Source organism: Fusarium pseudograminearum, chromosome 4 (genome assembly GCF_000303195.2).
Source record: "Fusarium pseudograminearum CS3096 chromosome 4, whole genome shotgun sequence".
NCBI lineage: Eukaryota > Fungi > Ascomycota > Sordariomycetes > Hypocreales > Nectriaceae > Fusarium > Fusarium pseudograminearum.
The window spans coordinates 4,142,266-4,168,109 of NC_031954.1; the positions used below are offsets into that span (position 1 = coordinate 4,142,266).

At 48.2% G+C, this 25,844-nt stretch overlaps 9 protein-coding genes across 9 annotated transcripts, besides 1 other annotated feature; 4 read left to right on the plus strand and 5 right to left on the minus strand.

Annotated features, from left to right (window-relative positions):
* Positions 1-23: 23 nt before the first annotated feature.
* Positions 24-1,001, minus strand: FPSE_08946 (uncharacterized protein; the record flags this gene model as incomplete). Its single annotated transcript, XM_009262064.1, has 1 exon — positions 24-1,001. The coding sequence occupies one exon, from the start codon at positions 999-1,001 to the stop codon at positions 24-26; it is 978 nt and encodes a 325-aa protein (XP_009260339.1).
* A 2,226-nt stretch (positions 1,002-3,227) lies between these two features.
* FPSE_08945 (uncharacterized protein) lies at positions 3,228-4,193 on the minus strand (the record flags this gene model as incomplete). The annotated part of the gene is made up of 1 exon (XM_009262063.1): positions 3,228-4,193. One exon carries the CDS (start codon positions 4,191-4,193, stop codon positions 3,228-3,230), a length of 966 nt encoding a protein of 321 aa, XP_009260338.1.
* A 1,475-nt stretch (positions 4,194-5,668) lies between these two features.
* FPSE_08944 (uncharacterized protein) lies at positions 5,669-8,395 on the minus strand (the record flags this gene model as incomplete). Its single annotated transcript, XM_009262062.1, has 4 exons — positions 5,669-7,615; positions 7,709-7,834; positions 7,904-8,105; positions 8,163-8,395. 4 exons carry the CDS (start codon positions 8,393-8,395, stop codon positions 5,669-5,671), a joined length of 2,508 nt encoding a protein of 835 aa, XP_009260337.1.
* Positions 8,396-8,853: 458 nt separating this feature from the next.
* Positions 8,854-8,873: a microsatellite.
* Positions 8,874-9,668: 795 nt separating this feature from the next.
* FPSE_08943 (uncharacterized protein) lies at positions 9,669-11,405 on the plus strand (the record flags this gene model as incomplete). The annotated part of the gene is made up of 1 exon (XM_009262061.1): positions 9,669-11,405. One exon carries the CDS (start codon positions 9,669-9,671, stop codon positions 11,403-11,405), a length of 1,737 nt encoding a protein of 578 aa, XP_009260336.1.
* Positions 11,406-13,450: 2,045 nt separating this feature from the next.
* FPSE_08942 (uncharacterized protein) lies at positions 13,451-14,371 on the minus strand (the record flags this gene model as incomplete). The annotated part of the gene is made up of 1 exon (XM_009262060.1): positions 13,451-14,371. One exon carries the CDS (start codon positions 14,369-14,371, stop codon positions 13,451-13,453), a length of 921 nt encoding a protein of 306 aa, XP_009260335.1.
* Positions 14,372-14,736: 365 nt separating this feature from the next.
* On the plus strand, positions 14,737-17,214 carry FPSE_08941 (uncharacterized protein; the record flags this gene model as incomplete). The annotated part of the gene is made up of 1 exon (XM_009262059.1): positions 14,737-17,214. One exon carries the CDS (start codon positions 14,737-14,739, stop codon positions 17,212-17,214), a length of 2,478 nt encoding a protein of 825 aa, XP_009260334.1.
* A 336-nt stretch (positions 17,215-17,550) lies between these two features.
* FPSE_08940 (uncharacterized protein) lies at positions 17,551-20,788 on the plus strand (the record flags this gene model as incomplete). Its single annotated transcript, XM_009262058.1, has 6 exons — positions 17,551-17,845; positions 17,898-18,145; positions 18,204-18,397; positions 18,627-19,634; positions 19,684-20,520; positions 20,578-20,788. The coding sequence occupies 6 exons, from the start codon at positions 17,551-17,553 to the stop codon at positions 20,786-20,788; spliced, it is 2,793 nt and encodes a 930-aa protein (XP_009260333.1).
* A 290-nt stretch (positions 20,789-21,078) lies between these two features.
* Positions 21,079-22,946, minus strand: FPSE_08939 (uncharacterized protein; the record flags this gene model as incomplete). Its single annotated transcript, XM_009262057.1, has 6 exons — positions 21,079-21,686; positions 21,734-21,850; positions 21,902-22,095; positions 22,152-22,462; positions 22,520-22,807; positions 22,872-22,946. The coding sequence occupies 6 exons, from the start codon at positions 22,944-22,946 to the stop codon at positions 21,079-21,081; spliced, it is 1,593 nt and encodes a 530-aa protein (XP_009260332.1).
* A 787-nt stretch (positions 22,947-23,733) lies between these two features.
* FPSE_08938 (uncharacterized protein) lies at positions 23,734-25,516 on the plus strand (the record flags this gene model as incomplete). Its single annotated transcript, XM_009262056.1, has 4 exons — positions 23,734-24,308; positions 24,360-24,640; positions 24,690-24,809; positions 24,870-25,516. 4 exons carry the CDS (start codon positions 23,734-23,736, stop codon positions 25,514-25,516), a joined length of 1,623 nt encoding a protein of 540 aa, XP_009260331.1.
* Positions 25,517-25,844: the final 328 nt, after the last annotated feature.

A 25,844-nucleotide genomic window follows, 5' to 3' on the forward strand; every position in this document is an offset into this window, starting at 1 on the left:
GCTCATGACGAGAGCCCAGCGATTTACTTCTTGAGGGTCAACAGACCGGGGCGGTAAGGCCAGCTGTCGTAATTAGGAGCTGTAGCACTGGGGTTGCGGCCCTGGTACAGCAGCTTCAGGTTGCAAGCATCGATGGGGAAGGTCTCGTCGTTGGCGGCACGGACAAGCTCTCCGTGGCTGATGTCGTTGGTCCACGAGGCTCCAGAGTTGGCCTTGCCGGCAAAGGGGTTGGACTCGCTGGCAGCGTTGGGGGTCCAGTTGCCGTCGAGGCTGTTGGCGGTGAAAGAACGGAAGTAGCGGCCGTTCCTGCCCTTGGCCTCAACAAGCATGAGGTACTTGTTCTGTCCCTTGATAGAGTAGACCTGGACGGCCTCGAAGAGGTTGTCACTGGTGTCGCTCATGATGATCTGGGCGTTGGAGCCGAAGCTGCCAGGGAAGTTGCCGATGGGCATGCTGGCACGGTAGATCTTGCCGTTGTCTCCAGCGAAGAACAGGTACATGTTCTTGCTGTCACCGATGAGAGTCTGGTCGATGGGGCCAGTGCCAGATTCGGCGATGTTGCCGGTGAAGAGAGGCTGGGACTGCGACCAGCCGTTGGCGTTGGTGGGGTTGTTGGAAGTTTTGTAAGAGAACTTTGTGGCACCCCACTGGTGAGCCAAGATCCAGATACCCTTGGGCCTGAAGTAGAAGAGGGTGGGAGCGACAGCGCTGCCGGACATCTCAGTCTGAGTAGCAGAGCCGAGCTGGCTGAGGTCGGAGACGGGGCTGAAGCCAACTGACTTCCAGGCGTTGCTGAAGGCAGAAGCGTAGACGAGCTGCTGGCCGTTGTAGGGAGCGACGGTGAAATCCTTCAGGTTCTTGAAGGGGGACTTGGGCTGGGCCAGAGGACCGCTTGATGTCCAGCGGTAGCTTGTGGGGAGGGCACACTGGGCTGAGACATCGCCAACAGCGGCGAGCAATAGCAGAGTGCTGGCGAGGATGTCGTTGTTGAGAAGCTTCATCTCGAAGGTGTTGTTTGAGCTGATGAGGATAGAATGAGATCCAAGAGTTTTGGCGGACGATCACCAGATTATATATATGCAAATCCTCAGACCCATCGTATACTACGTCGCCCCATATCCGTAGGCCTGCTTGGACCTCATTGCCCCTTCCATCAAAGACCTGACTGGACATTGGAGGAGAAACTTGGTCTCCACTGCAACAACCCCATGTTTTTTTTTGTCCCTTTCCTTTTGCCGTACTGTAGTAGTGTAGTTGGACTAGGGACGGGTGTTCCTTGGTCTAGATCATGCTAGAGAAAATGTCCAAACAGGGTTGTCTTTGATCACGGCCTGCTTTCTTCCCTTTGCAGGACCACGGAGGCGGATCCGAGCTTGCGATAAGAGGTTAGCGTCATCGGGGTCACTGAGTTGATCAAGTACCTCGATGTGACGCTAATTTCGGCCTGACAGAGAAGTATCCCTGCTTGACAGTGACTTTGACTCGTGAGGGTAGGATTGACGGGAAGACTCTTGTTTGATCATCGATATTGAAGCTTTACAGAATATCTTCAATATGTTCAGAGATACTGGGCTTGGAGACGGAATCGGCCCTAGATCGTGTCAAGACGTCACCAAGCAGCAGAAATGTTTCTCGGCTCGATCAACAAACAATGCCAAGCCTGAATCATAGACGGTTTCATCTTGGCAGTGCCCCCGTTTCATCCTCCACTCTTTTTCTGCTCCATATTCTCTTTAGAGGAGTCTAAGCTCGACGGAAGAAAAGGAAAGAAGAATACGAGCGTCAAAGCCACGATCAGCTCACGACATGACCACCGCATGACTATCTTCTCAGGCTATTTGACTTTATTATGTGAACGCACCAATTGCCGTCTTTGTTGGACGTTGCTCAACTGAATGATACACATTGAATTCTTCAAAAATTAAATAGATTGGCGCGCCTGTAAAAGCAACCTGTACCGTGTCAGCGATTAACCCATCCTAGTCCACACGGAAATGGAAGACAAATCGTGCTCTCCCTATCGGGCGGCGCAATTGCCGTTCGGTACTGCAATAGGGAAGAGGGAAGCCCCCTGTACTGTCTAAGGCACCCCAGATTCGACTTGCTGCAAGCACCTTTAGGCGGTCCCCCGCGGAAAGTGAGGCCTCATTAGGCTAAAGATGGAGCAGAGCGATTGGATGGAAGGTGCTTTGTCATTTGTTACGGGACTTTGCAACATTGCTTTGGGAATAGTCAAGAGTCGATTGTTTCAAAGTGTGGTATTATTCCGCCTATCATAAACAAGGTGTCTCTCATTCTGGAGCCCTTTACCCAGATCGATACAAGCGGGCGAATTAAAGAAATTAAAACAGATCGGATATACCAGTTCCAGAAGGCCAAACCAAACAAGACGAGTTCAGATGAAAATGTGTTTTAATTGCCAAGCCAAGTCTTTTTGCCTGCCAAAAAGAGGGGTTTGCTTTGATTAGGTAGTGAAGTCATGGAGATGGTTGTTTACAAGCAGTCCAGATCTAGGTATGGCGGTGTAGTCCAAGCGGTCTGTCTGGTCCGTGGTGGCAATCTAGAGTTTAATATCCGTAGAATATCTCCTATTGTTGGAAAAAAAAGACTCTCAAGGGGTAGTTCAATGCGCTTGGGGGATGATGCGGCTAACTGGCTTCAATGTGCTCAGGCTCGCGGAACTCGGCATATGGCATGTTTTGTGTAGAATGTCGATGGAAGAAATGGGTAGACTATAGTATGACGATCTGGCAGGTCTTTGTCGGCTTCACCCTTGAAACAAGTCGTAATTATATTAGGCGAGATAGGATGCGAGCAAGGGTATGATGGCCTATCTAATCGATAACTGATAGCGGAGTGCTTCTGATCAGATTGTAATGGTTACTCACCCTACACTCAAAGCACAATGCAAACATATCAATAGAATCAAGTATTATATAACACTCTTGGTTAGTTGAAGTATGTCAAATGTATTCTATTACTCTCGTAAATATTACTAAATTAATATTCGATATTCTGACCATTTGATATGCTCGTAGTCTGTTTTCATCATTCTTCACACGAATGTGGCAACTTGAAGTCGCGAACAATACATCCTTTACTGGAAGCTCAACAAGAACATCATAAACTTGCTTCACTAAGCGAAAAGCACCATTAGGCGAATTGGTAAAAAAAAACAGTCTATTCCATTCTAGTAAATACACTACTTTACATCTATTCTATCCCCCTCACGCACCAACCTTGTGATCCTTTTCCCAGTTCTCACTCTCTATCCTAATACTCCTCTGCCCCCATTTAATAGTAACCCACGCCCCAATCGCACCCCAAACACTCGGAACAGCCCATCCCAAAGTATACGCAATCTCAACTGGCAAAATCCACGCCAGGGCAATAAGAACAATACTCAAAACAGACCCTGTAATGGCCCAACCCCAGAGCATCTCAACCAGCATCCGTCGAAACCGAGGCGACGCATTGTATCGTTTTAGCGCTGCCTCGCGGTATTCTTTACCACCACCGCCATCGCATGCTGTGATGTCTTCCATGATGCAAAATGTCAATGGCGGGTAGACTTGGCCTACAACGTGAGAGCTGAGACGGTGATGGCGAAGATGCCAGCCGAAATGGTGTGCGATGCCGGTCCACATCATGTATATCGTAACCATGAGTATACCAACTGGCATGATGATACTAAGTCCTCTCATTATCGGCGGATCCGGAATACTGAAGCCGATCATGAGCGCCGTCATGACAAAGTAAGGCTGTCCAAGGACAAGATGCACCGTATCAAAACTCCAACGTCCAGCCCCAAACAATGGTCGGTATGTATCCTTCTTCAGCGCTAGCCTCAATCCCCTAAGTCCATACTCGCCGCCAGAAATAAAGCCAAACATGGCCGTGATGATGGCGAACATAGCGCCAGGTCGCATGTCGGTCAAGTTGGCGATGCAAAAGTAAAAAATGATGGGGATGAGCGTGCACTCTGTGAGGATGAGCATCCAGAACAGAAAGATCATGAGTTTATGTTCCCTCAGGTTATATGGTAGTGGCGGAGGACCTCGGACGGCGACATCGTCTGGTGGTTCGGCTTCGTTCTTGGGAGGCATTGAGGGTGAAGTAGGTGCAGAAGATAGCGTGACATTCTCTTGTGTGGAAGATGGATTGTTATTTGTATTCGTGGTATTTGAAGCCATAATGAAGGTCTTGCATAAGCTTAAAAATAAGCTTATTTAGTACGACAATAGAGAGGGTAAAAAAGGAAAACCCAGTTGACTAAAAACAACTGGCGCTGGTGCAGTTTTATTCCAGCTGACATCTACCTAATCCCTCCTAGCACTAAGAAGTACGTACGTCAGTGGCGAGACGGGTATGTATTACAGAAAGTAATTGGGGGCTGATCCGCGCAAGTGATGATGCTATTTTTGCTTGGCGGCGATGCGGGATAAGCGTATGCCAAGCGAGTTCAAACAGGATTAGGTGGTCTTGGTTCGTATGTGGCCGCTTCGGGTATTATTCAAGACGACATAGTTTAAAGCTGACTGATGGGTCATGCATTACACGTCTCAGAAGAAACAATGAGGACTATAGCAGACGTCTCAGAAGAAAGGATGAGGACTGATAACAATCGTCATTCTGGCCATGGCTGCTATAAAGAGTGCTCAGCCCCGATGTAACTTTGGTGACAAGACGGTGCATATTCAACAAAGCCAAGCCTTTTTACCCCAGCTAGACATCGACGATCAGCGCAATCCTTTGGTGATTAAGGACGTAAATCTCCGGACGGTATTACGTAGGTAGACACCTCGCTTAACGTTTTGATGAAGATATTGAGTTGCGAGGGATAAGCTTATCCAACATGCAACGGTACTACAAGCCAATCCCACACTCAATTTCAACTGCATCAAATAATCTGACAGCGACGGTGGTAAGAGACGTGCCTTTCCAAACTATATGCGCTGTTTTTGTACACCACTCTCGTGTCGCGTCCTCGCGCGGACAGTACCGAGCACACCACCAGCCCAGAGATGTGGTGTCGTGCTGCAGCAGTTAGAAGTAAGCAACGTCGATGTAACACGAGCTTCAAGGCATGACAGAAGTCAACTGTGTGAAGCGGACGAGATAAAATTATTAAGTCATTTCTTGTTGTCAGCCGTAATTCGTATGTCATTTATTTTTATACCCTAAGCATTGAAGCCAAAGCCTTCTGTTCAAACTATATTCGAGACGCCATATCATTATTGTCATCAGAACGCCTCCATAAACGTATATACTGGGCTCATACACCCAAAACTCCCGACCCAAGTCCCTGCCGAGCCAATCCATTTTATATCTTCAAGTCAGGAAAGTACCTCTTAAGACTCCCGTCCAACATCTTGATTCCGACAGGCTTCACAAGATAATTATCCGCCCCCGCCGCACTCGCCGCCTCGCGGTCCTTCTGGCTGTCCTGCCCAGTGATAATGAACAGCACCGACGTCTTGTCGCCCGTCTTCTCCAGCGAGCGTATTTGTGTAGTAGCGCTAATACCGTCACAGACAGGCATCTGGAGGTCCATCAGGATGAGGTCAAAGGGAGGGTCTGATGAAGTGGGGGATTGTTGTTGATGAAACAGGTTGACCGCTTGCTGTCCGTCTATGGCGCTGCGGTAGGGCAGACCGCGCTTTTTACATTACATCTCTAGAATGCGGAGGTTGACAGCGTTGTCGTCGACAAGCAGTGTCATGGGCTTGTATGTGTTTGGGAGGGTGCGGACGGGGACGTCAGGAGGGGACGTCTGGCCAGCCGTGAGAACTCCTGGGGCCGACTCGTTGGAGGTGGAAAGCGACTCTTCAGTTCTAGCTTGTGGTACCGGCGAACCATTGTTGGAGGGGGTGGCGTTGGAGCCATAGCCTTCGTCTGTAGAGTCGTGGCCGCTTGGTGAAGGTCGATAGGGTAGAATTCCCCCACCGTCTTTTGTGAGAGAAGGCGACACCAAGGGAAGAGGAGTTGTTATTGTCATGGGCGTCATCGCGCATAGTTCGTCGGCTTCTCGAAAGCCAGCATCGAGCGACGAGGTGCAAAAGGGCCCTCTCACAAACACAATATTTGACGTTGATGGAGAAGACTCTATATCTTCCATATCTGGGACGGGACAGATCGCGACCTGGCCTTTCGGCAATGTCGCGTGGTACTTTTGCCGCTGATCTGGATCACGAATGTAGTCCATAACAATTAGACAATCGGCAGAGTCATTCGACTGAACGAATCCGTTGCAGGTAAGATACTTGGAGACGTGCGAATTTAGGTGTATTTCGGGGGAGTCTGACGTCAAGTGATGGAAACTCAAAGGTAGACGTTTGAGTTGAGAGGCGATCGGGAGAAACGGCGTTGACGACGTTATGGAACGGATATCACCAAACGTACCCCGGAAATGGGACCCGCGATGAACCTCTGACGAGACCAGCTCAACCGAACCATGAAGCAAAGCCGAGAACTTGGAAGCCAGTGTCAAGCCCAAGCCAGGACCTGTCGAGTGCTCGCCCACCTTTTCGTACAGCTGGAAGATGCGACCCTGGTCATTTGCAGCTATTCCACATCCCGTGTCTTGCACATCAACCACAAGCGTCTTAGTATCTTGTGTGTAGGATAATGTGACTGTGATCACGCCTTCAAATGTGTTTTGTATTGCGTTGATGATGAGAGGTAGGACACTATCGCGAAAGAGCTCAATATCTATGCGCAGACTTTGACAACTGGGGGGCAAATCGTGGTGGAAGAAGATGGGCGCTCGCTTGCTCGTGTACCGAAGGGTGACATCCGACGAACCCTTGACGAGTATATCCTCGAGCTCTTGAATGCTGTGCGTGGCGTATTGGCGCTCCGCGGCAGCGATGTCGGCCCATCGATTGAGCGTAATCATGCTGTTGACAGTCGACATGAGTTCGCGGCCTGCAGTCGAGATTGTATCCAGATAGACAGACAACTTGCCCAGCTCGGCAAGTGGCTGCATCAATTCCTCAACACCCGGTGGTGGCAGCTTTGAGCCTCCAGGTAGCGTCAACGCCTCGAGATGCTCAGTGAGCAATTCGGCGGCGCCGAGAATGCCGTGAATGGGCGTTCGGAGCTGATGGGATACACCGCGGAGGAACTTTTCTTTCGCGCGCATGACTTCGGACAGGAGGCGCTTCTGCCATCGCTGCGTGAGCATGGTAGCGCACGCCTGCACGAATCCAGAGTCTACATCGTCAAATATTCGTCGGAAGTCTCTAGTTGCAACGACGAGGACGGATGGACCAAGCTTGGACTCGCATTGCGCAGAGATGAAGCGAACGACCCTGTCTGTAGGCGGGTCGTTGCAATTCGATGTCAAGATAAAGTTATCGATGTATTCGTCGTCCTCCCATAGTCCATGTTTCGGATCTGATGTGGCGTAAGGAATAGTCGTGTCATACGAATCGGTGCCGGCAAATTGTAGGGTAACGGATTCATCGGGGTATGCTTGTCGAAGTATGTGCAGGATCGGCTCTTGGACGTCGTCGCCATCGGGTTCTCGAAGCAGTGTCGTGATGAGATATGTAAGTCGGAGTCGTTCTCGCTGGCGTCGTGCTCGTGCGCATTGTACTATGTCGGCAACAACCTAATCGCTAAGACGGGCGAGGGTGAGTTGCTGGTGTTTCGTCAAGGGTGATTTGCTCGTAGCCGATGCGACACAAAGCGACCCAAGGCCTACCGACTCGCCGGATTCGTGTTGGATTCGAAGTGGGACGCCCGCATACGCTATAAGGCCGCCATGTTCGACACAGGGCGATTCGCGATATCTCCAATCTTCAAGCATGTTGGGGAGGAGAAAGACATTCTAAATAAGCAGAAAAAAGAGTTTAGTGAGTGTTCGGATATGATGCCATGCTTTGACGAGTGTTCGTACGCCTGGAGGTTGTGTCACCGTGTGTGCACAGAGAGTCTCTCCTCGAGGCAGAATGGCAAGCTGGAGGCCGACGGTTGCTAAGCGAATGTAGACATTGACGTCGAGGAGCCCCACGACAGCATATTCCCAGCCAGAGTTTTCCTGGGCAAGACAGGCCTTCTCCTGCAGACCGGCGAGGAGTTCAGGATGTTCGTCGAGGTCTCTTGTGTAGTACTATAGCATGGACAATCTCAATCGCTCATTCTTGGCCAATCGCGACCGTGGGTATCGGGTGGGAGGACATGATGGTTCGGCGGGTATGGCGGACGGGGCAAAAGGGTCCTCTTTGGGAGGATACAGGTCGGTTTGGATGTCGGAATCCCAGGGATCTACGGGGTTTTTGAAGTTGTCTGCATCGAAAATAGGACCGACGGCCTTGGGACGAGGAGGGAGGGCGTGGTGATCGACAGCGGAGGAGAGGAGCGTTGAGTCAGCTGTTGGGAAGAAATGCATTTAGTGACTGAGGCCGGTCAAAACGAGCAAAGGGTCGTTAACGATATTAGGTGTTTATTTTAGGAAAAGGATTGCCGTTTCATTTCATAAATGTCTGTATAGGTAACTAAGGATGATTGAAGACGGAGACAAGACGGACAGGACAAACAGAGAGTCGAGACTGGGAGAAGAGAAGCGAATCTAGAATTAAGGGAAGGGGGCCCTGTCACTCTCTGTAACTGCTAAACCCTACGTGATTTGTTATCAGGCGGCAATCAATTTTCTGCTGACATAAAGTTAATGTCATTTTTCATCGGGATCGAGATCGCGATCGAGCGTTATTTTTTGCTGTGCGAGGAGGTGGTATTGCATGTAAACAACGACATTGTCTTGATGTTTTTGGGATAAAGAATGAGGGTGAATAAAAGATAAAAAATGATTAACAAAATGCAAAACCCAATTGAGAAATAACCGTTGGCATGGATGGATGGATGGATGGCATGATTGATTACTATACGTACAGCCAAGTTTCAGGCTACCTACAGGCTACCTACAGGCTTACAGCACATATGCATGCCCAACCGCCGGCGGGCTGACATGGCTTGATTTGGTTTATGGCTTGAGTAAATTCTTTGACACAACAACAATACCTGTACCTCTATCTAGTACCTATTAACTATACCGTATCGATAATAATTGTTTCATTTTATTCCCTATTCCTATTCTGGTAGACATCCCAGCACAATAAGCAAATAAATACTGTCATCTCTGCCTGCAGCAGATCACCCACCTCCCTCCTGGTCAGGTACCCGAAAAAACACTCACATCCCGACATCCTACATGCGAGACACCCTTAGTGGTAGATCACGCAAGCATTTAGGGCAAGGCATGGTATCCCTTGTCTTGTCATACTCGATCTCCCGAGAACAAGCCTGTGGGATACTCCCAAACCCCTCCACGATACAATCCATGGGTCACCATGGACCAAAACACTCTTGGGCATCAATTACACCAAATCACCTCACAGCTCACCCCATGACTCATGACAACAAATCCATTCAACTCACAACTGCCAACAAGCACAGGCTATCCTATCCTGTTTCCTCCAGAATATGCATGCCACATCAGAGGGATGCCACTTCTCGGTGGGGCTTCACCGCCAGAACCCATCTTCAATATGGGTCATGTCACTCACGCCAGCTTCTAAACTTATATTTCAACTTTCGATATCTCTTTGCTTTTGAGAATCCCTCATACCCTTCACCCACAAACCATTAAAGGTTTCATCAACAACATGCGTCTCCTTCACACAAAAACCTTCCAGCTCGAGGAATTCTACGGCCAGCCACCAGAATATGCAATTTTATCACACACATGGGGTCCCGACGAGGCCACATTCCAAGACTGGCAGGGCAACCTCGAGCTCATGAAGCTCAAGAAGGGTCACCAAAAGATTCGTCGAGTTTGCGAACAAGCCCGTAGAGATGGTCATATGTACATATGGTGCGACACCAACTGCATCGACAAGAGCAGTTCTTCCGAGGTGTCTGAGGCACTTAACGCCATGTTCAACTGGTACAAAAATGCCCAAGTCTGCTACGTCTACCTCTCCGATGTGGCGCCTCTCGATACCGGTGCTTTCGACCCCATGGAGAATTTCAGAAAGTCGAGGTGGTTCACCAGAGGGTGGACCTTGCCCGAACTTCTGGCACCCACGAGTATCGTTTTCTTTGCCAAGGATTGGACCCCTATCGGCACAAGAAAGACCCTTGCCAACACTATCTCTTTTATCACCAAGATTGATCAGCAGTATCTCGACTGCACCTTTTACAAGGCCAGTATCGGAGAGCGCATGTCGTGGCTAGCCAAGAGAGAGACAGAACGAACAGAGGACATTGCCTATTGTATGTTGGGCATCTTCGACATCAACATGCAGATTGTCTATGGCGAGGGAATGAGAGCCTTTATTCGACTACAGGAAGAAATCATTCGTGTGTCGAACGATCAAACCCTCTTCTGTTGGAACTGGGACGACCGCTACGTACCACACGACTGGGCCAGCATCCTATCTCCATCTCCCAGAACCTTCCTTGACTCAAGCATATACACCGAGTGGCCAGTCCACGAAGCAAAGACATACACCGTGACCAACGCTGGACTTTCCATCAAGCTTCCCGTCATGAACACTATCACAGAGTCCGTCGAGCAATGGCTTGTTCTACTCAACGCTCGAAGAGATAACGAGAACCAGCAAGTCGCCCTTCTTCTCAACAGATTGCCTGGAAAGGACCGCTGCACCCGAAATCGCACACCACCCTGCCCTGTACCCATCTTGACAGGCGCCACCAAGCTGCGCGAGGAACAGATGTACATAGCTCTCAGTCGCGAGCGCGCTTCCATTCAACCCGACTTCCACGGCCACGGCACCTATGAGATTCTCGTTAGTCTCGACAGTGGCATGATCCCCTACGACAGCATCAACTCGTCACCACGTCTCGACTCCAGTACCATCAGTCTTCAACAGTGGGACCAATCGGGTCACTATGGTTGCGTCCTCGCCATCCAAGGTATGCAAAGCATCAAGAAGAACGACCGTCGCGCATCCGTCTTTATCGCCACGCTGGTCTTTGGCGTCGAAATCCAAGGCTCCAAGGTAGAATGGTTCTGCAAGATCCGAGGCATTCAAGAAAACTCGTCAGCCTTTAGCGCCAACAGTCTTGAGGACGCTGTGTACGAGGAGGAGCAAGAGATTCGCTCGCAGCTGCGTCGCACGGGTCACTGGCTTGCCATTTTCGACCAAGAAAAGGATACCTCAACGGATACCGTACGAAAACACGAGATTGATTTGTTGACCAGCGTGTCATTGAGTTCAGGTGTTAGAATCGCTTCCAATTCTACTATGGCGGTTGCGCATCTGCAGCTGGCTCATATTGTTAAACCAGCTGAGGTGGCGCCTTGGGATGATGGACAAAAGTTTAGGACTGCGGATGGAACCAAGGATTTGTCCAAGTGGTTGAGTTCTTTGCAGTGAGGGATATAATAGGACAAAAGTACAAATGATATTATGTGTATGATCTTATGAAAATAGACAAGCATGGACGATGACGATTCCTGGTATCAATATTATCCATCACAAATGATAACCTGCAACCTGTCAACTTAGCTTTTAGCACTACGCTAACAGGGATGAATTAACCATATTTCGCCAAGTAAGTGGACTTACCGAGGATATGGGCCAATATCACTGAATGAAGCGTTACAATTCTCATTTAGCCGATAATCTAATCATAACCATCACGTGTAACAAGACCCATTTTCTTCCCCTCAATTTCGAACTGATCTTCCCCCTTGCATCGAAAGGAGGCTGACTGTTGTTGGTTCACGACAGACTTCTATATAGCAAACAAACATGTCGGACACACCTGCAGCACCTGCAGAATCCGTCAGCCCCTCTTCGGAGTCTCCCGCCGTGCCGAGACGCGATGTCTCACCTGAAACGCCACAGGTCACGCAGAATGAGTTTATTGCTGTAGATGATGAGCATGTAAGTAGGCGGGATAAATGACTCACTGGAATTGGATCATTGGCTAATTGAGGGTTACTGTTAGAATGCGGCTGATGATGATGATGCTGATTCGGCGCTGGGTTCGGATACGTTAGTGGTACCCTTGCAAGCCACGTTTTGATACTCTTTCAATGTTACTTACATGGGTGATATAGTGAGAGCTCAACTGCTTCGGTGTCGGCGAGTATCCTTGAGTACCGTCGTAGTCAGGGCCGTACATACCATAGTGACAAGTTTACTACAAACTACTTTCTGCCCAACGATGATCAGCAGTTGGAGTCTGTTGACTTGACGTGAGTACACTGTCTCGGTACAACATGCAATCTCTAATTTCTGCCTAGGCATCATTACTTGATGATTCTGTTGGATGATCAGTTATTCCTCCCTCCATTGAATACGGAAAGATTGAAGGTGAGTCTTCGTCGAAACGATAGTTTGTCAAGTATCTTCTGACACTTACGCACTGCAATAGAAAGTACTTGATGTCGGTACTGGAACTGGTAAGTACCTTGGTAATTCTTTGATGAGCCTGCGCTAACATGTTTATTCAGGTATCTGGGCGATGTAAGTCCCATTGCAGCCTTTCTCAGCATTATACTTACAAGCCAGTGAATTCGCCGACAGATTCCCCAACGTCGAAATCGTTGGCACCGACCTCTCTCCCTGCCAGCCCGAGTGGGTTCCCCCAAACGTTCGCTTCGAAATCGATGACGCGGTTCTGAGCTGGACCTGGGAACCCAACGAATTCGACTTTATCCATATCCGCTACCTCTTTGGCGCCATTAAGGATTGGTCCGCTCTCTTCAAGGAGGCTTGTCGCTGCGTCATACCTGGAGGCTGGGTCCAATCAGCCGAGGCTGATGTTGAGTTCCGTTGCGATGATGGTAGTATTGACTTGGAGCCTAACTTGAAGATGTATAAGAAGCTCTTTGAGGAGGGCGGCAAGGTTCTCAACACCCACTTTTTTGTGAATGATATGCAGGTCCAGGGATTCAAGGACGCTGGCTTTGAGGAGATTCATACTATTGACTACAAGGTATGTGTCGATTCCGTCCTACTGATTTATGTTTACTGACGAGGTATTGCCAGCTTCCTGTTGGCGACTGGCCCAAGGACCCCAAGCTTAGAGAAGTCGGAAAGTTTGTTCGGGCTTGTTTGGAAAACGATATCGAAGGCAAGTTATCACCCCAATCTGTCCACATGACGTAGGTCTCCTAATATTTCTCAAGGCTACACTCTTATGATGTGGCAAGATGTGCTTCAATGGCCAAAGGACGAATACCAACTGTTCCTCCTAAGTATCCGCAAGGCCATGAGAAACCCCAAGATCCATACATACATGAAAGTGCGTTATGTCTACGGACGTAAGCCTTCTGAGGCATGAGTTTAGTATTAGTATAGACTTGTTCAGAGTTCATTTATATACGCGTCCACCTAGAATTCTCCTAGACATAGTCGGTCGTTTAGGCACCATGAGCATACAAGCGAATCAATCTGCTACAATAAATCATTCAGTGTTTCAAACTATCTTGTACCTTCCATCTACTAGACTCTCTCAGCCAAGCTTCAAAACTCTGCAAGCCAGGCTCTTGCCGTCGTAGATCATCTATGTCCGCCTTCCATCCAGCCGTCCTAAACCATTCAAAACTTTGAGATGCATCCTTTACTAACCAGAGAATTGGCCAAGATACTGCCTTGTACGTTTGCGGAAGTTGTTCTCTAACCGCTTCTCTGAAAATTCGTTCGACATCTGAAAAGCTAAGATCATCACCTGCTAGAGCAAGTGCTTTTCCAGCCCAACCTTCTGGATTCAAGAGTGCTTTCGCTGCAAAGAGTCCAATGTCGTGAGTGCTGATCAATTGCATCTTTCGGTCTTGGTGCATGCCTTCTGCCCAGAGTGACGCCATCATCTTGCCAAAGAAGCCTGGGTTGTAACTATCCATGAAACCGGTTGGTCTGAGGATAGTCCATCGCTTTCCGGTTTGTTCGCACAGTTCCCGGAGTCTATGCTCAATACGATGTTTGGCGGCGAAGTGAGGAATTTCTGTTGGTTGAGACCAGCTGACTTCATCACCTCCTCGATCAACGCTGGAAAAGACGATGTGATCTACTTGGGAGGCCTCAGAAGTAGCTTCTTCAATAAGCGGGATAGCTTGCGCCTCATCGTCAGGCGGGACTGTGACGATAAAGATCGACGCAATAGAAGGAAATTGATCGAATATTGGTTTTGATGTCTGTGTGTTGCCTTCAACGAGGATGATATCGGGGTATTGTAAGTGAAGGGCAAGAGATTTGGGTGATGAGATTGATCTTGTCAATGCTAGAATGCGGGTGTTGTGTTGGGGAGAGTGTTTGAGGGTATTGAACAAGGCATTGATAGTGGCTTTGCCCTGTTGGCCTGTTGCGCCAACAATTAGGATATCTCGCGTCATTTTGACTATCAATTTGTAAAAGATAAATGTGAGAAAAATGCTTCAGGATAATTTGATGATGAATGAGCGTTGTTATATTTAGCCCGGAAACTTCTCGGAGTCTTCTTATGTGGCTTAGTATTTTAGTCTGAATTTTAGATAGCACCAGTGAAGAAACAGCGTGTCTCTCCTGCACTACTGTGTTGTTGTGGCTCTGTAAGCATTGATCCCTGCCTGTTTCGACACTGATTCAGCCATGAGAGGGGGGGCAGTGCCAAATTCTCATCTTGATTATGATCCGCTTCCTTTGTCAACAAAATCCTTCCACAACCTTTTCCAGGCAACATATACACCATACGTTGAGAGGCGGGGATATGTAAAAAGCCATGTCATCATCAGCCGAATCCATCACAGTCACAACAGTCGTCGAAAACACGGCCAACGACGAAAATCCTACTACAATGGCAACACCACCTGTCGCTGAATGCGAGATGTGCTCTAAAATTATCCAAGTCTTCTCTGGTCCTATATACCCAGGAACTGATGACAAGCCAATTCAAGTTGTCCAGCTGGGCAACGTTGGCGAACTCCTCGCTATGGACTGTCCGCATGCAAAATGGCTTCGAGATATAGAGTATCTGAACGGCCCTATTCCTCGCTACGAAACGCATGATCTACTTTTCCATAGGTGGGCAAAGGATCCTCAAGGATCTGTAGGTGTTTGCTTTGAAACCTCTGATTTCAATGTGTGGAATATGACTCTCAACTTTGAATTGCTATACCGACCTGAGATACCTGAGCATCCTGGGACTGTTCGGCTTCTAGATAGAAGTTGGGTGGACATGGACCTCATCAAAGAATGGCCGTCACGGTGCAACAAACTCCATGGAGAGATGTGTAACCAGACTATTGGGAATGTGCCGCCTTACAGCCCTCGGCTCCTCATCGATGTAATACAGGGTTGTGTCGCAGAGTGCCAGGAAACAAGGCCCAGGTTTATTACACTATCATATACTTGGGGCGAAAGCAAGAACCTTCGTATCACGAAATCTAATCTTGAAGAAATGAAAAAGCCAGGCGTGTTGAGATCCAGAAACATTACCATGCAGCTACCTGCAACTATCTTGGACGCCATCGAACTCACAAGAGCTCTAGGCGTACGGTGGTTGTGGGTTGACAGTCTGTGCATTCCTCAAGATGACGATGAGGTTCTGAAGCGTGAGCTAGCAGCCATGCATCGCATTTATGCTACTTCTTTCCTTACCATCGTCGCTGCCGATGGTGAAGATGCAGAGTATGGTTTGAGAGGCCTATGGGGTATCTCAAAACCGAGAGACATCAAGCAAATAATAGAGTCACTCTCTCAAGGAGAGAAAGTTGTTTTCTGGCCGTGGAACAAGAGCAATAATCAGGTAGAGTATGGGCTCAAATATCGCCATCGTATGTGGACTTCTCAAGAATACCACTTTTCCAAAAGACGCTTGATTTTCGAAAACGGACAGGCCTCTTGGCAGTGTAATCACACCGAGTGGACCGAGGACCACGTATATAACCCAGAGCATGAAAAACTCCAGAAAGAACCGCCTGAAAGTTACATCGGGCATGATGCCTACTTGAAATTGCCAAGTTTGAATCGCCTAAGCGCACTCGTCGAGATATTCAACACCAAGACTCTGCGCTACGGCGAAGATGTTTATAGTGCCTTCTCGGGATACAATACACACCTGAATACCATATTCCCCTACGGTTTGGTATACGGCCTCCCCCGGCTATTTTTCGACATAGCGCTATGCTGGAAACCGAGCGGTCTGGTCCAAAGAAGAACGGTATCAGCACGATATAACGGAGATCCGTTACGCACTGGACTGCCTAGCTGGTCGTGGATGGGTTGGAAAGGGCAAACAAGTTTCCCCGGCGATGCCGAAGGTGAAATAGACGTCTTTAGGGAAATGGGCTTCACCGAAGCTATCACCGATTGGTACGCCATTGAGTATCCTGGATCGTGCCAGAAACAACCCATCCATACCCGATGGAGCCAGTGCAGAAACGCACCTCCTGGATCGTTGGCTGAACTATGGCGATGCGAGGAATTCAAGCCTCCGGAAATGTACGATACAAGAAGCGACAATAATCTTAACGAAGCTGATTCGATGCCAAAAGAGCTGCCGCGTCACATATACCATGCTTATCTGGGCGACAATCTCATACCAGCGACACGATGGAACTTGCCCGCTTCACGTTGGTACCCCATACCCTTGAACATGGATGGACCAGATGCGTCGCAAGCCGAACTGCACAACGAGTTTCAATACCTGTGGTGCCAAACATTTCGCGCGTATTTCACAGCCACTCAAGATATCGTTGTGCAATCAATGGATGAAAAGTTTCATCTGCTGAAAGACCAGAGTGGTGTTACTGTCGGAGCATTGCGTCTTCATGACGAAGATGATGCAAAATTGTTCCAGCAAGAAACGCAGGTCGAGCTTATAGCGATTGCTAAAGGCTGGACGATCGTTCTTAGTTGCTACGGCGCGTATGACAGTGAAATTGAAACACAAACCGAGTCAGAACTTGAAGAGGAAGAGACGGCCAAAGAGTCTTCGGATAATGAAAATAAAGGGTCAGCAGATATTGAAGATGGTCTGCAGATGGAAGAGTCTGAGATCCCAGCCAACCGAAAGGGGGAGGTTATCCCGTGGATACAAGAGTGGGAGAACGCCAAGAAACATAAGCAGGATTGCTACCATGTACTTTGGATCGAGTGGAAGAATGGGGTGGCCTATAGAAAATGTTCTGGTTTCGTGTTGGAGGAAGAGTGGGACAAAGTGGCAGAAGTCAGCAGAATCGACATAACTCTGGGTTGAACAGCGCTGACCTTGAAGTGGGCAGTGTAGTGTAGTAGATCGCGCGGGCTCTCCATGAGCAGGGGTACCTGTTTCCTATTCGAGTATAGTCTTAAACCATATTTCCCGGATGTAATATCCAATCTTGATGCTTGAACGTCAGTATATATGGGGTTCGAGAACATGGGGAGCACCTGTTGCCTCATTGGGAAGTAGGTAGTAGCCTTTATTCATGTAATATCCATCATAGTAGATTTCTAGACAACTGAAGTTGTGTATATAAGTGCAGCATTCCTCGATAATGAGTAGATAGTTACTTCAATATCATTCAATAACCTATACTACCAACTAGACATCATGGCTATTGACACTCTCTCCCTTACAGGAAAGATCGCCATCGTCACTGGCTCCGGCAGAGAAAATGGCATTGGTGCTGGTATCGCTATCGTCCTGGCGAAGAACGGAGCAGCTGTTACCATTCACTACGTTCATGACTCCACGACACAGCGAGCTCATGCCGTGGCGGACAAGATCAAAGCAGACGGAGGCAAAGCCATTGTGGTTCAAGGATCGATCGAAACCCCACAAGGAGCTCAGTACTTGGTCGACGAGACTCTAAAAGGCTTTGATGTTGATCATATCGATATCTTGGGTTAGTGACAACTGCAATTCACGAAATGATGACACTGACTTTGTATTGATAGTTAACAACGCTGGCGTGGGCATATTTGGCGAAACATTGTCGGCTAACCAAAGTGATATAACTCAAGTGTTCGACGTCAACGTCAAAGGACCAATCTTTGTCGCCCAAGCTGTTGTACCAGTTATGCCACCAGGCGGTCGAATTGTCAACATCAGCTCCATAGCATCCAAGTTGGGAGATGATAGTGTTCCCATCTACGGTGCTTCCAAAGCAGCCATTGATAGTCTCACATGGTCATGGGCCAAAGAAGTAAGTCTGTGTTAAAGTCCACCCGTATGACAAGACTAATGACGAGGGTGTTGTTTAGTGGGGTCGAAGCAAGAAGATCACGGTCAACTCTGTCGCTCCAGGGCCAGTCACTACCGACTCCAACCCGTACGAGGAATTCCAGAAGCCTTCTATTGACATCACGAGAGCTGCTGACAGGGCTGGTACACCGGAGGATATTGCTGATGCTGTGCTTCTGCTGGTCTCTGAGAAAGCACGATGGATTACAGGACAGTACATCTCGGTCAGTGGCGGAGTGACAAACTAGGATGGGGGAATGAATGGATCATATAGTCTAGAATAATGCATTGTATTCATGGTAGAAACATCATGTAACCTTGGCCATTATTGACACAACCTGCTAAACTTGATTAGGACTTTGCCACGCTTCACCACCCAAACTAATTAGGTGCAACGCCACCCAGGATTTAGACTCATAGCCCTTGTTACCTTGAATCCTCAGACCTTCACCCCGGAAAAACATGGCATACAGCTCGTTCTCATATCGCCGGCGGGTCATACAAGCATGCGTTAACTGCCGTATGCGCAAGACGCGTTGCGATGCCGCTGAGCCTAAATGTGGGCTTTGCACCACGCAGAACGTCGATTGTGTGTATCGCGATGCAAGACAACCAAAGATCGATTATAATACCCAAGTTCTCCTAGAGCGAATACAGCTTCTTGAAGACCGTGTCCTTTCCAACTCGTCTTCGTCATCCCGACAGAACCTACAGGAATCTCGGGGCTCGGGTACAGAACAGCCAACCTTGGTCGAACAAGTCGAACGACAGTCAGACACCTTGCATGGAGGAAATACCGTGCCTCAAGAACCCGTGTTTGAAGTTCAGATACCTTTGTCACATACGGCAAACGCCAATCATGTTTTCTCGTGGCGTCTCGTGCAAGATCTTCTATCAGAGACGAGCAAAGACGGCCATGACATCCAAGCCCACTGTGATGCAACAGATGTCTTTTTCCATCATCGTCCCAACAATTCTCACCCTTCAACAAGATCACATCCCCCTAGCTCATGGAATCTTTTCGACAGGACTACAGAATTATTCCACAATTCGTTGGATGATATAGTATTGCGGCTTCGTGGGCTAATTCACCTTTACTTTACAGACGTCAACATTTTCTTTCCGCTCTTACTGAAAAGCGACATGATCGAGATTTTTGATGCTGTGGCGGGAAGAGAGGCCTACGGTGATGAACGGATCAATGTTGTTGAGATGCCTCAGTACGGACTGCTTCTCGTCGTTCTTTGCCTCGCTCTACTGAGTTCTAGTGGTCGATCGAATATTCGCCTGTACGGGAAAGGTGAAAACTACCGGCCTTCATCGGATTCCGATGACACTGTCGAAACGCAAACCCGACTCATGTACCATCTGTGGGACAAAGCGAGACTTGTGTTGGGATACATCTCCACTGACATGTCAATCGCCGCTGCGCAAAGCAGCATGCTTTCAAGGTGAGTCACTGTCTCAATCTCAGAACTTGCATCTTAACGTCCCCTCTAGCATATTCATGGGTGCTTGTGGTAAAGTAGCAGAATCCTTTCACTGGGCACATGCAACTGCTGTCAAGTGTGAGAGCATGGCTCGATCATACGCAAAGAATGAACCCATCCCGGACTCGTTTCGGCGGCTGTATTGGATCTCCTTCATCTATGAGTGTGATTTCATATCCGAAATATCAGTCCTCTCGCCTTCTGGTATAGCAAGATCAGAGAACAAAATCCCATATCCAGCTTTCACAACAGAGAATTACGCTGTCTCACCTTCAGCACCAGAGTCGTCTGAAATGGCTTCAACCCGAAGTCAGGAAGAACTGGTGGCTTTCCAAATAACAACAAACTCTGCCATCCGACGCTTCCTAAACACAGTCAACAGCGTGGTCTATGACGACAAAGAGCAGTTCAGGACAAGACAATCGAATTACGCGTGTTGGCTTCTCAGGATCTCGGAAGATCTATGGTCACATCATTCGGCCATTTATCGAAATCTGCCTGAGTTCCTCTTAACCAATTCCTCACAAGACGTTTCTATGGCAGGAACTGATTCAGATTCTCCTGCAAGTTTCCAGTCCCCAACTGCGCGTATCCGAGATCTACCGACTGGAAACAACTCGTGGAATATTCTACGACTCAAGGGAAGATATTACGCAGGACAGTACATCATTCACCGACCATTTATCGAGTTCATCGTTCTAAACATCGATAATTTCGAGACGCACCCTTCTAAAGACGCCGTCCTCAAGAAGTCTAAATCTTGTCTGGATGGGTGTATGGGCTTCATAAAAGTATTCGATGTGGAAACAGTCAATGCCTTGACTTGTTTATTTCCAACTGGCATGGTGTAAGTCTAAAATGTGACTGTGCTTTGACGATTGCTGACAAAAACTTCTTTTCCCAGAACATTTACCATGACTATCATCCTAATGATATCGACAATAATACCGGTTTTACATGAGCTACTACCTATAGACGTGGAGGAAGTCATTGAGACCGGAAAGAGGAATCTCCTGCGATTCAGCCAAAGCGTGACACAGTTCGAATGGCACATTCAGGTGTTGGAGAACCTTGAAACAGCTCGACGAGCTAGAATAGCAAGACGTGGCACATGATTGGAATTTTGGGATAAAGACCGCAATTAGGAAACGGTGAATATTGAGCTAGCCGGACAGTCATAGCAATTTTAAACAAATATCCCTAAAAGATTACGTGATTTTATTGTCGGAGCCGACGTTGGCAGTATCATAGAGTCGCAATGTATCAGCATAGAAAACAATGGTTCCATTTGACCATAAGCCAAGATGCTTTCGATAATCATTATTCTGGTTCTTGTTTATGAAGGATAATATTTAACATGTTTTTTTGTACTCTACATTCTATTTGATAATGAATATCGGGACAATTATGCTGCAACAGGTACAGGTTGAGCCTGCTGCTGCTGCTTCTTAAGCTCAGCCTTTGCCTTTTCTTCAGGCGATAGCTCAAAAATACCAACTCCCGAAACAGATTGCTCTTTAGAGATCGCACCGTCGCCTGAGTCCTGCTCCGACTCAATGACCTTGCCTTCCAAGCGTTCATCGCCAGCTTTCATAGGTGCATAGAGCTCCAGTATCTCATTCAGTCTGCCCCTCTGTATGCAGTTCTCATACTTCCAGCTTGCTGCGAGCTCATCCAGCTCTTCAAACGACTTATCCTTAAAGTAATCTGCCCACTCAGGGATCATGTACTCGGCAAGGGTGATTCCACGAATGCCACGGAATACATGCATGTGCATGCGCCATTGCCAAGGGTACTTCTTGGAATATTGCGCTGGGACGTTGTCCTCGAACCACTTGTGCAAGGGACCGAAGAGACCATCTTGAAGGTGTGCGTCGTCATAAGCCCAGGAGTCGACGGCAAGATCGCGCTTCTTCTTGATCATTGGTCCGAGTAGTTTCAGCCATGGGGAGTCTGGGGAAACGTAGGTCATTCCCATGACGTTGACGTCTTTGTATGACCAAATCGACCAAGCTAGGTGGATGTTAGTCAATGTCCAGAGTCAATGGCAGGTGGTTTACCGATGCTTTCTGAAGTGTAGATAGCCATTTGACGATCAAGCATATTATATCGTTCTTCGTTTTGTACTTCCCAATCTGGATTGTATTCTTTTCGTTCGTAGATAGGTCCGAATTCACCTTAACATTGTTAGCGAAGACTGGGAGTTGATGGTAGGTAGTATGGCTTACCATTCCAGATGGGCACGTTGTGCTTCTTCATAAATTCGACCTTTCTGTCGTACATCCTTCGAATGTAGCTTTCCTGTTCTTGTGTACCCTGGAATCGGCCGATGCGGTTGGGGAACCCGAAACCGCAGTAATCGTGGATCGCGTATACGGAGTTTTCCCAAACTTTGTCGAATCCAGTAAAGTCCATACTGAAGCTGTATTAAAGTGCTTGTCAGTATATAGCAATTGCACCAGGGTTTGGGAGTCTTACGTGTTGCCCTCCAAGAACAGAATGTGGTCTGGATCAATGGCCCGGATAGCTGGCACGATACGATCATAGAACGCGAGTAGACGCGTCCATTCAGAATCGGCAGGCTCATTCATGGGGTTGTAACCAGCGACCCAAGGGTTGCCTTTGTACCGTCGTGCAATGTGCTCCCAAAGGTTGATGGCTCGGTCTTGGAAGTGCTTGTGGTCCCAAAAAGCAGCGTATCCGGTCGGGTTGTCGGAGTGCCAGTCCTGGTTTTGGCCACCAGGAAGCGCGTGGAGATCGAGAATGGTGTAGATGCCGTATTTGGCGCACTAGTAATACACAATTAGTCATGAAGGTTGGAAGAAGATGGCTGTAGGGAGGCTTACGAGGTTGATGACTCTATCAACATGCTTGAAGCCCTCTTCCTTGATGACAAAAGGGTTCATGTCATCTTCGAAATGTCTGTAGTTCAGACATAGACGCAAGCAGTTAAACTTGAGGGAAGCAAGGAACTCGGCATCTTTGTCGGTGAAAAAGTATTCGAGGAACTTGTCGAAAAAGAAGTCGTGTTTTTCTTGCCCAAGGACCTTGAGAAGGGCGGCTCGGATCTGATGTTCGCGCCCGGGGAAACCGTTCATGAAATTCTCCATGAGCATCCATCCACCTAGCGCAGTCTGCAAATTTGAGGTTAGACATTGCCATAAAAAGGTAAAGGTCGGGTAGGCCATGACAACTTACACCGCGCAGTAGAACGGCGTCGCCATTCGCGTCGACAATGCGCTCATTGTCAGTCTTGAGAATTCCAGAACTCATGGTCTCAGAATGTCTTTGCTTTCAGTCTTTGCGGTTAGAACACAAAGGCAATGCGGAAAACCAGAGATTGGGTATGATGGTCGCCTTCTTCTAAATACCCCATGACACGACCTACACCCGGAACAGTTCCACTCTTCATATCTTATGATCATGCCAATAATATCACCGCATGAGGAAGCTGTGGATGCGTATATCCGAGGATAGAGGAAAAAAGTGATCATGACATGATGGTTTCGGGGGAGTGATTTAGCTGCCCCTACTTGTAGCTAGTCGTGTCCAATCACGACTCTTCGGGGCAAGGTTTTAGCTGCCCCTAACCCGGTCGAAAGTCGACCTTGTGTCACATACCAGAAGGGGATGGTTTTTAGCTCCCCCGAGCGTATATGATTGGTCCGTCTTATAGTGTCGTCCCCGCAGGATAAAGAGCACGAGTCTTGTTCACTATCCGACCTCGCAGAGTCTTCACAAATCGCCCCGGAAACTTACCGTTACATGACCCGACAAATGGAGTATTCTCCATGATCTCTATGCGGAGTTCCCCAGAAACTATGCTAAACCCCGCATAGAGTTGTAACGCTATCGAAATCATGGGGTGGATGGCCTACAAGTTCGCCTATGCTAACCGGGTTCATTTTAGGCTGTCCCAGCGTAGAGGTAAGAAGAACAAGACCTTCATTCCCGGTTTTCATTATACCCAATACATATATAAGGTGATTGTACATCTATACTGATTTCATCGCTCCCTTGTCTATCTCAACATCATCACTTCTAGTCCCTCTTCAGTACGATGAACTTGCTTCGAAACCGTCTGCCAGCGCCCAGGCAAGATTTGCTTTCAAAGCAAGCTCGCCAGCAGGGAACCACAGACTCAGCCTTCCAACCTTCGCGAATCTCCCAGCTCTCCAAGGAGTCTCCGAGCTGGTACAAGTCGGCTGCTCGACGACAGCTCTACTTTCTGCTCTTCCCAGCTTGTGTTGTATCCTATGCGACATCTGGCTACGATGGAAGTATGATGAACTCCCTGCAAACTGTCTCGTACTGGGACGATTTCTTCGACAACCCGCGAGGCTCACAGCTCGGACTCATGAGCGCCATCATGGCTCTTGGAAGTATTTGCTCCACTCCTATTGCTCCTTGGGTCGCCGATAAATTCGGTAGACGATGGGGAATTACTGTTGGCAGCATCATTATGATTGTTGGTGCTATCATCCAGTGTGAGAGTGTCAACTTTGCTATGTTCGTCATTAGTCGATTCATCTTGGGATTCGGGCTCTCGTTCGCTACGACTGCGTCTCCTAGTATGGTCAGTGAGCTCTCTCACCCAAGGGATAGAGTTACAATCACTGCCATCTGCAACACCTGGTAAGAAATCCTAACATTGGATTTGTTTAACACCCAACTGACTATCATTAGTTGGTTTCTCGGTGCGATTGCCGCCGCTTGGATCACCTATGGAACTCGAGTTATCCCCAGCACTTGGTCATGGAGAATACCTTCTCTTCTACAAATGGCTCCCAGTATCATCCAACTGTCGACTATCTGGTTCCTTCCCGAGTCACCACGATGGCTCATCTCGAACGACCGTGGCGACGAAGCCCTTGAGGCCCTTACACAATACCATGGAGAGGGTGTGAGAACTGAACTGGTGGAGTTGGAGTATGATGAGATCCGGGCGGCTATCGAACAAGAGAAGTGTGAGTAGATTGACGAACAATTGGTGATATCTTCGCTGACAACGATTAGTATCCGGCAACACGACTTGGAAATCCATGGTCAGTACCAAGGGTAACCGCTATCGAATGTTCCTTGTCGTTTGTATGGGTTTGATGTCGCAATGGTCTGGCAACGGACTCATCTCTTACTGTGAGTATCTTTTCTCCGCCACTAATGAAAGGGAACTCAACTGACCATATTGCTATTTAGACCTGTCCCGAGTCATGGATACGGTCGGGATTACGGATAAGAAAACCCAGGCTCTGGTCAACGGCCTCATCAACATCTGGAACTGGGGTCTCGCCCTGACCAGCGCCATGTTCGTCGATCGTGTGGGCCGCCGCCCTCTCTTCCGAATTTCCACAATTGGTATGCTTTTGGTCTTTACCGGATGGACCATTGCTTCAGCACGTTTTGCGGAAACAGAAGCCAAGTCTGCGGGTGTCGCTGTAATGGCACTCATTTTTGTTTATGAGATCTTCTACTGCATGGCCTTTTCTCCTCTTCCCGTTGCATACTCTGTCGAGATCCTTCCATACTCGATCCGTGCCAAAGGGATGGGTGTTTATGTACTGGCAACAAAATGTGCTGTCTTTGTCAACCAATACGTCAACCCCGTGGGGCTGGAAAACATTGGATGGAGATACTACATTGTCTACGTTGCGGTTTTGGTTGTGGAAAGCTTCATCGCATATGGCTGGTTCCTTGAGACCAAAGGGAAAGCGTTGGAAGAAATTGCTGTTATCTTTGACGGAGATGTAGCGGATGTTACTAGGGATGGTACTATCAAGTCGCAGGGATTTGTTAGTGAGATGCCTGCTACCTCTGAGCACGAGGACATTGACAGAAAGGTCTAATCTCGGTAATGTAAATAAGTCATAGCCGCTGGATAGCCCTAATAGTAACGACTGTTCACAACCGGCACAATAGTCTTCCGAAGTCTTGGCCATAAATGATGAGAAAGAGCCAAGGTTTGGAAACCAACGCCATTTCAAGGACTGTATCTCTACTGGTTATTTCGTAACTTTGGCTCAGCTGGAAATGACTTGGCAGTGAAGGATCATCCCTTGGCATGCGTGCATTTGCAAACACCCTTTGCTGTAGGGCCATGTCGTCACTGCAAAACCATGCTGACCCCTCTTCCAAGCCAACGCCCAAGCCCAAGCCAAGCAACTAATTCCCTGC